We start from the raw sequence: 15,329 nt of genomic DNA, 5'->3' as shown, positions 1-15,329 counted from the left end.
AAATCCATCCTTTGATGTAATGAATCAATAATAAGCAGCATTGAATTAAGATGTGGCCATTTTATTTCTAACATATTTCACATGAACACAATCGTGGAGTCGGAACTTCTAGAAGATCCGGAAACGTTTGCCCTTGCAAAAGTCTCTGTAGAGCGCATGGAAAACTAAAGAGAAGTCAAAAAAAAAAAAGTCCTTAACTAGAGATCGCAACTCACTTGTTGGGTTTGAATGCATATCGATGCCACGATTACCGGCACTTCTAACTGGAAAGTTTTAACTTAGAAACTAAGATTGGGTGAAGGCAGCCAGATTCAAAAGCAAGGAACAAAACCTGGGCTCGTCCGGGATTTGAACCCGGGACCTCTCGCACCCTAAGCGAGAATCATACCCCTAGACCAACGAGCCTCCTGAATGTGATTGCTTTTAAATATATTTAATATTTACTAAAATTTTAAAACAATGTACGTGTAGCTATATGCAACTGTAATTTATAATACCTTTAATTAACTTTATTTTAAAAATTATCAGGTCAACGAGACTCTCAGAATTTTCCCTCAATCCAATCCTAAGGACTGTTATCTCAAAGGGCTCTTGACCCATCCTTTCTAAAAGAAACAACTGTGGCGTTTGTTTCAAACGCAGAAATCTCGGTTCCCTCTCAAATCTTAGTCAAAGTATCTGGAGACGAGGCCCAATAAGTTTCGTTTTTGACAAGCGCGAGCTCACCCACAGGTATGGGGCTAACAAAACCCACGTGGAGCTCGCAACTTGAGATCAACATTTTCCATAGAAAATAGTAAAACACGTGAAAATTCACTCGACAGGATATACAGCTGTGAGGTCGTAAATAAACAGAGGACATTCGTTGTACAAGGAACGGGGGATATTTAACATCAAGAAGTGGACTGAACTGTTATTCCTGGAGTTGGCCAACCTGGACCAAAGTGTCCAGGTTGCTGATGTGGAAAAAGGTAGATTTTTGGAAAGGGGCTTAGTCCTTTCTTGGGAAATCAAAGTAACAAGAAAATGTTTCTCTCGGAATGAAATTTCTGTCTTGATGTGTGAATGTTGAGCTTTCCAAGTAGGGATCCTTAACTGGGCAATCAGAGATAATGAACACTGCCTTCTCACACTTGCCCCGCATTTCAGTATCTGAAGATTTATCTGTTTTCAGACTATTTCAAGGACAGTGTTGGAGCACTAAACAAATTGGTGCCATTGTTTTGCCCTATATTGAATTTAAATCTCCTAAAATATCCTGCTGCTTTTCTGCTTCTCATGAGCAAACATTTTGAGCACCATGAGTTAAGAAAACAGGACCTCTGAACTTACTACAAATGTTTGGACTTCTGGCAGTGTTAGTTGTAGAGGTTAGCACAGTCTTTCCTGCAGTAACAGTCTTCAAACAATTGGTTTATCCTTACCTTTGTGTAAGTTACATGATGGAAGAAAATGAACTCTGGCCCGTACGGGGATCGAACCCGCGACCTTGGCGTTATTAGCACCACGCTCTAACCAACTGAGCTAACCGGCCAACTACGTCTCAGAAGTTTTAAAAACTGTATTAAGAATTTCATCAGCGTTTCAGAATGTTTTCGTTTTCGTTATTCCCCTACGGGAGAACGGTGCACTAGAGCAATCAAATTCGCCCGTGCTGAGCTAGCTGAGATTCATCCTTCTCCCGATATTTGTCCTATTTTTATCATTCTATGACGCACAGGACTAACAATAGCCCGTCCTCCCTCCCTTTTCCGTGTTCTCAAGCCAAGATTATTTTTGCCCTAAAGGCAAATCATATACCACAAATAGGGCTCATTAATGGGTTCCGGGCAACTTTCCAGGTTGCTCCTCTTTTGTCATCTCTCCATTGGGCATGTTTTCCTGTGTTCTCAATTCGATTTGTTTCACATAGTTCAAAATAGCTCAAAGCAACCTTGTTCCCTGTACTCCATATACAATTCTACATATAGTGGCTAAAAGAACGCCATTAAAAGTTAAAGAAGTGGAGGATACAAAATATAATTATTTAACATTTTGAAATATAGTTTCTAATAGTACTGGGCGGATAGGATAAAACGACTTGGAGATGCCGGGGATCGAACCCGGGGCCTCATACATGCGAAGCATGCGCTCTACCACTGAGCTACATCCCCAATCCTGTGGAACTTGTCTTTGTAGCTCTCCCTAGTTGTTTGTAAGAGATTTCTGTTACCTCCCCCCGCGCCTTCGTCTTCCCATATCTGCCCCCTTCCCCATCTCGGTCCCCAAATTCTAAGGTTTGCTGACTGCTGAAGTTAAATTCTCTTTTATTTGTCGAACAAAATCCTGAAATGGTTAATGGGGCAGCATCCATCAGTTTTCAAAGTGTATAAAACCTTCCAGGCATCAGACACACTCGTCAAATACTGAACCTACTGACCCAGGGATAGAACTATTGATAACTACCTGGAAATCTGAGAAGAAAAAGGAGAGTGAGGACGTTTCTTTACAAACTTCTTTAATTTCTTTTTCCTTTTTTCAAAGAAACTGAACACTGAAAACCAAAGCAGGTGAAACAAAGCACTGCTAAATCAAACAGTTTTCTCTATTCTTCGTCTCACATTAGCTTCCCTAAGTATGTCGCCGAAAAGGTGATTCAATTACTCCCCTTTACGTGCACCAGCGTCAGATCAGGTTACTTTTGACAATGTTTTGTTTGGGCCCAAGTTTGGAGAGAGGATTTGAGATATTTATCTGGGAAGCCTAGGAACTGAAGGCGAGCATTCTGTTAGTCCTTGACTGGACTGAATTACACGAATACATATATATGCGTGTAGAAAGATAGGTAGATAGGTAGGTAGGTAGGTAGGTAGATAGATAGATAGAATTTTGGGGGGATGTTAGTATTAATTTGTAATATGGTTAGACCTCGGTCTTAAAACGGACCCTCGTTGTGGCTGAGTTTCTGTGCTGTCATTAGCAAGAATTTCTAAATTACCAGCTTCTTATTAAAATCACAGCTGAACCTTCTAAAATCACGTTCTAGGTCAGATACATAGATTAATAAACCACGGTTGATGTGTTTTGGGCATTTTGTACGAACCTTGATAGCTCAGTCAGTATGGCCATGAACTTTTAATCTGAGGGCCCAGGTTTCAAATCTCTGTTCACATGTCGCTGTATTTCTCCTTTTTTCTTTCCATTTCTTCATTTTTAACCCAATACGTACAGTATTCTTTCCTTATCAGCGGGAGATATGTTCCAAGACACCCAGTGAATGCCTGAAACCTCGGATAGTACCATAGTATACTATGTTTCGATCTGATAACCAGGATGAGTACTAAGTGACTAACGTCTGGGGAGCGCATACCCCGTGGATACTCTGGACAAAGGGATGATCCTCGGGTGGGTGGGAGATTTCATGACGCTACTGAGAAAGGTGAGCTATTTGAAACTTAGGCATGTTTGGATGAACGGAGGCAAGATGGTGCACTTCCGGGTTCTTCATCCCCCCACCCAGCTTTTCCCCCCCCGCGAGCGAAAATGCAGCCAGCGCCCAGGGAGGGTGCAGACCAACTGGGCATGCGCCAGGTGACGTCAATCCGAAGAGACCAAGATTTACCTGGTTGCACCTGCCGAACGCCCCCGACACGCCCGTGCCCCGCCTATTGCCCTCCCACTCCTAGAAAAGCCTCTCTCGGCCAGTGAGCCAGGCGGCCTTCCTGAGTCTCTCACTCCTGTCGGGATGTCGGGACAGCAGCAACTCCGTCCAACAGCCCCACTAGGGGACTCTGCCAGCCTTCTCTGCCGGAGGCTGACAGACCTCTTCCCCACACCTTAGGTGACCAAAATAAACTTGCAGTTTTGCTCCTACACTTGCCTACCCGCTGGTTCTTTTGTGCCCGCTCGGCTGGTCTTAGAAAAAACAAATCAACGTATTTTTTATTTCTGGAAGTTTCATTTAATATTTTGGACCATGGTTGAAGGGGGTAACTGAGACAGCGGAAGGGAAACTACAGACAAGGCGAGAGAGGTTACTGCAGTTGGAGGGAGGAAGGTAAGGTCAAGTCACAGGCTGATATCCCCGAATAAATGAAGGACTCTTGAGCTGACCATAGATCTCATAACCTAGGAGCTGTTTAGTAAAGAGATGGGCCTTTTGGAAAGGCAGCCTCAGCGCACAAAGTTTTTCATCTGGAATAGGAATACAGTTGCAATAACAATGGTTACAAGTTGTTAAAGGTTAAACTCTTTCTTGAAAAGCAACAAAAATGCAAAGGCTCCCTGTTTTCTCCATTAGTGTGCTCCTTTCTCATCCCCCGTTTTGCCCTGGGGCTGCCTAGGTAAACAGACGTGGTTCGTCACCCAGAACTTGGGCCTAGTGGCAGTAGCTTTCATTTTTTTGGTAGTGACCTACAATTTGAAGTTTAGTGTACATCGTCAGTCATACATAAGTAACAGAAACAAAAGTTGCATGAACTGTTCCTTACTCTTACCATAGACACTGTGTTCTGATTATTTCTGATTCTAGTCTATTCTAACTGAAATTTAACATATCTTTCACTTGCCAATACAATTGAAAGAGAAGTAACTGTGACTCTGTCACCAAGAAAAATCACATATTTCTGTATACAATATAAATACGGTTGTTACAAATACCCAAGACAACTGTTTCAAAATTACAGCAGTCATAAGACGGGTCTTGAAGTTTAATATTTAATGCCTTAATGAGAAACACACATTACTCTGAAATTATTTTAATCGTTTGATAACTGTTTTGTAGTATAATTGGCTTTCTTTGAAATCCTGTGTATTTTTTTAATTTTTCAAATATACAATTTTTGAAAAGGGCTCCATGGGCTTCCTGCTGGGGCCAGAGGGCTCCCTGGGAGCTAAAAGATGAATCCCCGCAGAAATTCGCCATCTTTGAGGAGACCACTGTCCAGTGCCTGCCATCCCCTTCTGCTGCAACTCCACTAATGAGGACTAGGGATGAATCCCCGCAGAAATTCGCCATCTTTGAGGAGACCACTGTCCAGTGCCTGCCATCCCCTTCTGCTGCAACTCCACTAATGAGGACTAGGGGTTAGCGCTGGCTCCTGAGACCGGAACAAGGTCTTTAAAGGTCTAAGGTGAAATTCCGGGTGGGAGCTCAGTCAGGCCTCCCCTACCCAACTGGGAATCAGTAAGCCAACCAGAGCCGGCCCCGCCAGGCGACACCGAGAGTCGCTGACCTCCCAGGCCTCGAGGGTGTCGGAAGTGCGTCCCAGAGCAGAGCGGGCCAGAGGGGCGGGGCGTCGCGGCGCTTGGGCCGCGCTCTTGGGTACCCCAAGTAGGGCTCCTCCAGGCCATGTTGATGACCCAGGCTGGAAGCCATTGGAGAGTTTTGAGAGAAGCGGGAGGTATTTTTTTTTTTTTCTTTTTTTCTTTTTTTTTTTTTTGAGACGGAGTCTCACTCTATCTCCCAGGCTGGAGTGCAGTGGCGCGATCTCGGCTCACTGCAACTTCCGCCTCCCGGGTTCACGCCATTCTCCTGCCTCAGCCTCCCGAGTAGCTGGGACTACAGGCGCCCGCCACCTCCCCCGGCTATTTTTTTGTATTTTTTAGTAGAGACGGGGTTTCACCGGGTTAGCCAGGATGGTCTCGATCTCCTGACCTCGTGATCCGCCCGTCTCGGCCTCCCAAAGTGCTGGGATTACAGGCTTGAGCCACCGCGCCCGGCCTTTTTTTTTCTTTTCTTTTCTTTTTTTTTTGAAACGGAGTCTCACTCTATCTCCCAGGCCGGATGGAGTTCAGGGGTGCGATCACGGCTCACTGCAACCGAGGAGGTACGTTTTACCAGGATCTCTGTTAGAGGCATTCGAACCAGAGCGACTCCATTTTGAGTGAGGGCTAGGAAAACGAGGCTGGAACTTTTGCTGGGCTGCATTCCCAGAAAGTCAGGCATTCCTAGCCTCTAAATGTTTATGGTTAAGGAAACAAATTAATAATGTTTAGTAAACAGACCCAGACTTGGGAGTTTCCAGATGTCCCCACATCTGGAGAACAAAGGCATTCGAAATTTTGCTTTAAATATATTATCGGTTCTTATAAAATATAATAAGAAAATTAATCCTTTATCACAAACCCTTGTGGCAGAGCACATCTCCCCATATATATAAGTATTGTACCTAGGGTGGACGCGTTCCTCAGTGTTTCAGGAACACCCTACTCTGTCTATGGAGTAGCTGTACTTTCACTACTTAACTTTTTTATTAAACTTGCTCTTACTTTGCACTGCGCACTCACCCTGAATTCTTTCTTTCGTGAAAGCCAAGAACCCTCCCTTGGGGTCTGGATCAGGGCCCCTTTCCTGTAACACAACTACTACTGAGAAAAGAAGGTAGTGGTGCAAGGACGGATACAGAAAAATAAGTTTCCCTTCCTCTTCTTTCCAACTCTTCCATGCTCAGTGCCTCAGATGTGAGGGTCAGAAATTTGGTTATTAAAAGCTCTAGGCCGGACATGGTGGCTCACGCCTGTAATCCCAGCACTTTGGGAGGCCAAGGCGGGTGGATCACGAGGTCAGTAATTCGAGACCAGCCTGGCAAACACGGTGAAACCCTGTCTCTACTAAAACCAACACAAAAAACTAGCCGGGCACGGTGGCAGGCGCCTGTAATTCCAGCTACTCGGGAGGCTGAGGCAAGAGAATCCCTTGAACCCGGGAGGCGGAGGTTGCAGTGAGCTGAGATCGCACCATTGCACTCCAGCTTGGGCGACAAGAGTGAAACTCCGTCTCAAAAAAACAAAACAAAACAAACAAAATACTCTAGATCACTCAGGCTGATATATGTCTAAATTTATGTTTGTCTAAATGTAAAGTTAAATGAGAACAATGCTACTCAGCTCATAGGGTTTTCGAAATAAAATTATTCATATAAATCACTGGGCAGTTGGGCAAACAACACTTAATAATTCTCTTTTATTATAGTCAGAAACATGATATAATTTGGTTATTCATCTTAATTATTTTTTGATCCAACAATAATTTATTGAACATCTACTGTGCACCTAAGATGACAGCAAGAGGGGGAAAAAAGAATAAAAGTAAACATCTATGCACCATATTCTCTTAACATCTTTGTAAACGTTATTATTCTTACTGGAAGCCTTTTTCCCACTCCTTGCTTGACCAGCTCCTTTCTGTTTTCATTTTATTGGTCATGTGTCAACATACTACAGAAAGTCCTCCCTAAGGCCTCTTCATGCCCTGGCATCGGGGTTTGGGTCTCTTGCTGTGTTATAACAGAGAGCACATTACTGTATGGTGACCTATCTCTCTATCTCATTCAACGTTTTGTTTTGTTTTGTTTTTTTTGAGATGGAGTTTCACTCTGTCGCCCAGGCTGGAGTGCAGTGGCGCCATCTCGACTCACTGCAACCTCCGCCTCCCCAGTTCAAGCAATTCTCCTGCCTCAGCCTCCTGAGTAGCTGGGACTACAGGATGCGCCACCATGCCTGGCTAATATTTTGGTATTTGTAGTAGGAGACAGGGTTTCACTATGTTGGTCAGGCTGGTTTCGAACTCTTGACCTCAAATGATCTGCCTGCCTTGGCCTCCCAAAGTGCTGAGATTACAGGTGTGAGCCACTGCACCCGGCTCTCATTCAACTTTGAGCTGAGAACAGGGAATATTTATTTTATCCTTGCATAGATATGGTGCAATATGGTGCATAGATCCTAATCTGTTGTCAGGCATAAAGTGCAGATAAGTGTTTGTTGTTTAACAAATAAAATGGAGTGGGAATAGTTGAGCAGATGAAGGATGGTAATACAGCATGACAAAGTAGAAATGCCAGCAATTCACTATTACAAAGGAAAAAAATGCTATTATGTAATTCCAATTTTACTATATATGCTACTTACTGGTTTTAGTAAGGCTCCATATGGAGTGTCCTGGGCCTCAGTTTTGTGGAGTAATTGAATCATCTTTTTTCCTTCCGTTTTTCAGTGGCGATGTAAGATTCTGGGAAATATTAATTTTTTTTCAAATCTCCAAGAGCTTTATGCATATTAGTAAATTGCAATATTAGTCATTTCCATAAAGTATCTCTAATTCTTTTCAAAACCTTGCAAAATAGATATTAGTTCTTGCTTTGCTACTGAGGAAACCGTGGCTTAGAAAGGCTAAGCAATCATCCAAACTTGGCATTATTTACTGCCAACTCTCTCAGACCTCTTCACAGTTCCATACCAGGTACAAATCATCAACATGTTTTGCCTAGATTGCTGTGACAGCTTACAGTCTATTGCTCATGCAGCAGCCATACACACACACGCATATATGAAACACCTTAGACTGTGCCATTTCTTTGCCTAAAACTCTAATGGCACCGGGCACGGCGGCTCATGCCTGTAATCCCAGCACTTTGGGAGGCCGAGGCGGGCTGATTACTTGAGGCCAGGAGGTTGAGACCAGCCTGACCAATATGGCAAAAAACCGTCTCTTCTAAAAATACAAATAATAATAATAAAAATAAAAAAATTAGCCAGGCCTGGTGGTAGGTGCTTGTAATACCAGCTACGCGGGAGGCTGAGGCAGGAGAATCGGGGGCGGAGGTTGCAGTGAGCAGAGATAGCGTCACTGCACTCCAGCCTGGGTGACAGAGTGAGACTCCATTTCAAAAAAAAAAAGAAACAAAAAAGGAGAGACACAGCCGGGTGTGGTGGCACACGTCTGTAATCCCAGCACTTTGGGAGGCTGAGGCGGGTGGATCACCTGAGGTCAGGAGTTCGAAACCAGCATGGCCAACATGGTGAAACTCCATCTCTACTAACTAAAAATACAAACATTAGTCGGGTGTGGTGGTGCACGCCTGCAGTCCCACGTATTTGGAAGGTGAGGCAGAAGAATCGCTTGAACCCGGGAGGCGGAGGTTGCGGCAAGCCGAGATCGCATCACTGCACTCCAGCCTGGGAGACAGAGTGAGACTCTGGCTGGAAAAAAAAAAAAAAAAAAAAAGCAGACACCAACACCTAGACTACACTGAGCATTAGAAAAAGAAATTACAGGTGCAAGGACTAAAAAGAAACAAAATTGTTTATATACACAGAATATATGGTTGTCTATGTAAAAAACAAAAACCCCACAAGAATATGCAGATACAAGAATGAAAGGTAGCGAGGTTGCTGGATACAAAAATTGAAATCAACATTAGCTAAAACCAGAAAATGTAAGAACTAAAAATATGCCATAGAAAGTAGTGTTAAAAAGCATAAAGTTCCTAGGAAATATTAACAAGAAGACCTTTATGGAGAAAATTATAAACTTTATTGAAAGATATTTCAAAGGCCTAAGTAAATGGAGAGCTGAACCATATTCATGTATTGGAAGACAACATTGTAAAGATGAGATGGCTTACCAGATTAATCTATAAATTCAATACAAATCCAATCAAAATTTCAATGTTCTTGGGTTTGCTTGATTTACAAATTGTTGATCTAATTCTAGAAGTAATATGGAGGAACAGTTGGCTAAGAATAGCCAAGACACTCCAAGGAAGAAAAATTTTGTGGTGATATTGGAGACAGAGGTGAAATTGGCTAAAATTATGACAAAATGTGGAGGCATCTTGGTTTTTATCAGACCTTTTCCTAAAGTTGCAATAATCAGGACTGTATTGTACTGCTATAAGATTAGACAAATTGATGTCAGTCAGAATAGAAACCATCAAAAGACCCACACACGTACACAAAAATTTAATTTATGAAAGAGGCAGTGTTACAAATCACTGGGGAAAAGACGAACTTTTCAGTAAATAGTGCAGAGACAACCACTTTGAAATATGAAAAATGTTAAATTGAATTTCTAACTCATAATTTTCACAAAAATCAGTTCAGGACAGACTAAAGACAAATGTGAAAGGCAAAAGTATAAAATTTCTACAAGGCAGTAAAGAATATATGTATGACTTTGGGTTGGAAAGGATCTCCCCCCAAACCAACTTGCATTCAGCTTTATATGATACTTTTTAAAAACATTTACTTTCAGCAGGAAATAGGCAACAATCTATAACATTTTACAATTTCCAAACTCCCCTCCTCTAAAAGTCACTGTAAAAGTTAACAACATAGGTTGTTGCTGTTTTGAACAAGAAAGATTTTCAGAAAGGGTAGACACTTCACATGAGGCCTGTATGAGCTTTTCACAGGCCCACTTTGACATGGAGGGAATAAAGTAAAACCAGCAGGATGGATCCACAAACTGAAAACAGGAATCTTGGCTCTTTTGAGTGACACCATCTCGATGTCATCAACAGAAAGCCTGAGTTTTGTTACCTAACACAGTTGATTTTAGGGTTGCCAAGGCCACATCAAGACTCTTGGTTTAAGGAAGTCAAGTCTATGCTGATGGCATCAGGGAAAGAGGAGACACGAAGTTTTGGTTCCCCACACTGTAAGGCTTCTGTGCCAAAGTGGCTGACATGTGAATGTCAGAGACTCTCTCCTGGGAATCAAGGGAATCAAGAACAATCTTCAAACAGGACAGAAAATCCTATTTTCCCCTATTTCAATTCAGTTTCTGAGATACACCCTATTAGTGGTATTTGCCCTTTCCACAAAAGACAACAAGGAAGTGTCCTGTGTGCTAACAACATAACTTAAAAAAGAGAGCCAAAATTCTACGGTTTTATAAAACTTGATTTAAAAAAATAGTATTTCAAAACAGTAGAATCACTATAAGACAGAGCTATCAAAAATGTACATTTCACTTGGCATCCCCAGTGCCTTCTGCTTTCTGGGACTGCAGTGTAGAGGCATCTCGGTTTTTTGCAGGGTTGTTCCCATCCTTGCCAGCATCTGCTTTCCCCTTTCTCCCTTTGGGAAGCTTCTCTCCCTTCTTTGCAGAGGCCTTTTTAGGCCTGGGCTCTGGTTTTGGAGGAGCTGGTTTAGCAGATAACCGTGCTGATCTCCTCTGTGGCTCATCCTTCACCTTTGCTTTATCACCTTTAGCATCTCCTTTTGCCTTTCTCTTCGGCATGGTGGCAGCAGTGTTGGCAGGTGGCTTGAGCAGTCCTGGTGGGTGTTTCTATCCTCCTCACACTGCTCCTGGAAAGATGTCTTTAACAAGACACAAAAAGTATAAACCATAAAGGGAAAGACTGACCAATGTAAACATTAAAAATCAAATTTGACTATATTGTTAATAATTTGTGTATATCAAAAAAGATAGCATAGTAAAAGTAAAACAGTAAGTTACCAGCTCAGCAAAGATATGTGTAACACATATAATGGACAAAATGTTAGAATCCTGAATACATAAAGCATTCCTACAGATCCATGAGAAAAGGACAAAATGAAAATTTTAAAACTATGGCAAAAAATGTTAACAGGTACTTCTTGGAAGCATGAGTGAGGAATAAGCACCTAAAAATAGGTAAGAAGTACATATTAAAAGCATAGGATATAACATTTCATATCTATCAAATTGAGGAAAACCAAGTTATCTGACAATATCAAGGACTCAACTGATAGGGAGCAATCAAAACCCTTACGTACTCCTGTATGTGTGTGCAAATTAGTGTATTTGCTTCAGGAAACAGTGGTTATTTGTAAAGCACTCTGGAAACAGTGGAATTATATAAAGCAATATTACGTCTAGGTGTTTACTTAGAGGGATTCTTGGAGGTGTGGACAGGAGATCTCCACAAGAATGTTTCCAGCAACACTGTAATTTCAAAAACCTGTAAATCACCCAAATGTCCTTCAATAGTAGAAGGAATATATATATTTTGGTAGTATCTATAAAAGGGAATACTATTCAGCAGCAGACACAAATACATTACAGCTAGGTTCAAAAACGAGGATCAATCTCAAGAATATAATGATGAACAAAAATAGGAAGTTGCAGAAGAATATGTACACTATAGATCCATTTACACATGTAAAACTATGACATGTTGAGGCCACAAACATATAGCAAAACTTAAAAAAAAAAAAAAGGGATAAATAAAAATTGGCCAGTGGTTATCTCTTGGGAGCTGGGAAAGGGATGTGGTTGGAGAAGGCATGTAGGTTAGTCCAGAGATGGGGAATGTTGCGTTCTCTTCTTTAAGCTGTAGGGGAAGCACATGGGTGGAGTATTATCTATGTCTTACACAGAAAAATTTTATGTGCCTGCTCAAGAATTAATAACAATACTAAAAAATGTGGGTAGCCCAGAGCACAGATTGAGAGCCACACAGGTAGGAAACAGAAAAGAGTTTGAGTTTGGGTAATTAGGACTTAGGCCTAGGGCTGGCATTCACAGGCCCTGTGTGACTTTTTTAAAGCTTTTGTCTATCATACCTTCTGCCCCACCCTTGAAAACATTTTCTGGGAAATTCAGTAACCTTGTGAGTGGCCCCATTCTACAATGTTATTATTATTTTTTTAATCTTGTCTCCAAATTGCTCCAGTTTTGATTTTGTTTTGTTTTGTTTTTTTTAGACGGAGTCTCAGAGTCTCCCTCTGTCACCCAGGCTGGAGTGCAGTGATGCGATCTCATCTCACTGCAACCTCTGTCTCCCTGGTTGAAGCAATTCTCCTGCCTCAGCCTCCCGGGTAGCTGGGATTACAGGTGCCCACCATCACACCCAGCTAATTTTTGTATTTTTATTAGAGATGGGGTTTCACCATGTTGGCCAGGCTGGTCTCAAACTCCTGACCTCAGGTGATCCACCTGAGAATCGCTTGAAACCGGGAGGCGGAGGTTGCAGTGAGCCGAGATCGTGCCACTGCACTCCAGCCTGGGGGACAGAGCGAGAGTCTGCCTCAAAAAAAAAATAAAATAAAAAAGTAATGGTGCCACTGAGACATACAGTTCTACTGATCTAACTACACCTGACCTGCTCTCTTCTGAAGAAATCCTTGCCATTACATAAATTTATTGCTAATTTTTGTCCTTTTCCCTTTCTTTCAAATGCAACATTAAGGAATCATTTTAACAAGTTTTAGGAAACAAAAGGAGCTACTCTTACAATGAAGGAACCAGTGAAAATCACTTGGTCTAATAGTAGGGTGACTTGATGTATACCTGTTGCCCTAGTATAATTATTCATAATGTTCCCTTTTACTTTGAAAAGTGACCCAACTTGGGCAATGAATAATAAATAAGGTTATCCCAAATATTCTGCATATATTTTTAGAGACCTTTATGTTACCAGAGAATGACAGTGTTTAACCAAAGAGTGAGCTTTTGGCCTAGCACACATTTCCCTAAGAATGGATACCGCATACCATTCTCCTTCCATCTCACTTCAAAATTGTTTTTTTTTTTTTTTTTTTTTTGAGACGGAGTCTCGCTCTGTCGCCCAGGATGGAGTGCAGTGGCCGGATCTCAGCTCACCGCAAGCTCCGCCTCCCGGGTTTACGCCATTCTCCTGCCTCAGCCTCCTGAGTAGCTGGGACTACAGGCACCCGCCACCGTGTCCGGCTTGTTTTTTGTATTTTTTAGTAGAGACAGGGTTTCACCTTTAGCCAGGATGGTCTCGATCTCCTGAACTCGTGATCCGCCCGTCCCGGCCTCCCAAAGTGCTGGGATTACAGGCTTGAGCCACCGCGCCCGGCCATCACTTCAAAATTGTTTCTCAGCCCATTTCCTGGTGTGGGAATGCTCACACAACCTCTTTTCCTGGGTTCAGTTTTCTTCAAGTTAGATCCATTGCAGTCCATCCCAAGTAGGGGGGCCATTATCTCCACATGTCAAAGGCCAAAATACAGCAGGTGACAAATTAAAATCAGGAAAAATAGGCCACTGCCTGGATGCTGTATCTGAGTATTTAAATAACGATTTAATTCTTGAAACTCACCTTTAGGAAGCTGATTAGGAGACCAGGTCACCGACTCTCTACAGAACTTACAAATGTAGGAGACAGATACACATATAATGAAAAGGGGCCAGAGAGATGGGTAAAAGCTCTTACCATTTCCATAAAGGACAAGGAGGTTCGAAAAGGAAGGAGCTCTCACCACACAGTGGTTTTAACTTAGAAGAAATTATCTGAGGTGGCACGGAAGGGATTTTTAGGTAAATGAAACTCTTTTGTATGCTACTGTAATGGCATATATTATATAATGGTAGATGTTATGAATTTGACAAAACCCACAGAACTTCATACAGTGAGTGAACCCTGATGTAAACTATATATTTTAGTTAATAATAAGCTGTCAATATTAGTTAATCATTTGTAACAAATGTACCACACCAGTGCAAGTTGTTAATAACTTAGGAGAAACTGAGGTGGGGGAAAGGAAGTATGTGGGAACTCTCTGTTCAATTTTCTGTAAACCAAAAATTGCTCTAAAAAAAGGAAGTCTATTAATGTAAAAACAATACACATTTTAAGAGTTCAAAAAAATAATGTTAATGATAAAATATAAAAGTCATTACAAATACTCCTTCATGCATATGGAAGAAAAGAACATTAACTGGCAGATAAATCTTACTAGTAACTGTGTAACTTTTGGAAACAGAGAGAAATGACTTTCAGTGGTATCATCAGGGCAAGAAATTATCAAGACAGATACTGAAGTTATTTTCCCAAGACATGGCAACAATTTAAAAAGTTTTAGAAATAAAACAATTCCCCTTTGTTAAAATAACTCTTCCAATAACATTATATTAACAAACAACAGAGCAAGTTAGTGAAAGTTTTGAATCACTCCTCTTCATTGCACAGAACTGGACTGAAACTCTCATGAATGTTCTCAATTTAACTCATTTAAAGAGACCACTGTAGGAGACAAGGAACATCTGCTTCATCCTTCTTCCAATCCTTTTGTTACCATGAAGACTTGCATTTTTATCATCAGAAAAAGATCATGATGTTTAAATTAACCGGCAGAAATAACTTAAAAAAAAAACCTAATAGTGAAATAAAAAGCAAAATAGGGTCTTATGGGTGGGCCCTAATTCAAATGACTGGTGTACTTCTAGGAAGAGGAGATTAGGATACAGACAACATAGAGGAACACATTTAAGGACGTAGTGGGAGGCGGCCATCTGCAAGCCAAGGAGAGGCCTCAGAAGAAACCAAACCTGCCGACATCTTGATCTTGGACTTCTACCCTCCAGAAGTCAAAGAAAATTAATTTTTGTTGTTTAAGCCACCCAGCCTGTGCTACCTTGTTTTGGCAGCCCTAGCGGACTAACATAAGAGGGAACAGTGTAAGAATTTAGTGACTTGGTAGAGCGTGGTGGCTCACGCCTGTAATCCCAGAACTTTGGGAGGCCAAGGTGGGCAGATCACGAGGTCAGGAGTTCAAGACCAGCCTGGCCAACATGGTGAAACCCTGGCTCTACTAAAAAATACAAAAATTAGCCAGGG

General features: G+C 41.8%; 1 protein-coding gene and 3 non-coding genes across 4 annotated transcripts in view; all 4 read right to left on the bottom strand.

The window, feature by feature from the left end:
- Positions 1–333: 333 nt before the first annotated feature.
- Positions 334–405, bottom strand: TRNAP-AGG. The gene has a single exon. It is a non-coding gene; the product is annotated as a tRNA-Pro (tRNA).
- Positions 406–1,460: 1,055 nt separating this feature from the next.
- On the bottom strand, positions 1,461–1,534 carry TRNAI-AAU. Its single transcript has one exon. It is a non-coding gene; the product is annotated as a tRNA-Ile (tRNA).
- Positions 1,535–2,081: 547 nt separating this feature from the next.
- TRNAA-CGC lies at positions 2,082–2,153 on the bottom strand. The gene has a single exon. It is a non-coding gene; the product is annotated as a tRNA-Ala (tRNA).
- Positions 2,154–9,273: 7,120 nt separating this feature from the next.
- The window catches only part of HMGN4 (high mobility group nucleosomal binding domain 4), a 9,305-nt gene continuing 3,249 nt past the window's right edge, over positions 9,274–15,329 (bottom strand). Inside the window, exon 2 of the mRNA XM_011962885.1 lies at positions 9,274–11,082. Within this exon, the coding sequence (XP_011818275.1) occupies positions 10,730–11,002 (273 nt within the window). The 5' untranslated portion in view covers positions 11,003–11,082 and the 3' untranslated portion in view covers positions 9,274–10,729. The remainder of the gene's footprint in view (positions 11,083–15,329) is intronic.

Source organism: Colobus angolensis, unplaced genomic scaffold (genome assembly GCF_000951035.1).
Source record: "Colobus angolensis palliatus isolate OR3802 unplaced genomic scaffold, Cang.pa_1.0 Scaffold6, whole genome shotgun sequence".
Taxonomy (NCBI): Eukaryota; Metazoa; Chordata; class Mammalia; order Primates; family Cercopithecidae; genus Colobus; species Colobus angolensis.
The sequence above is the reverse complement of the archived record's forward strand: the minus strand, read 5'-3'. Positions and strand labels throughout refer to the sequence as shown.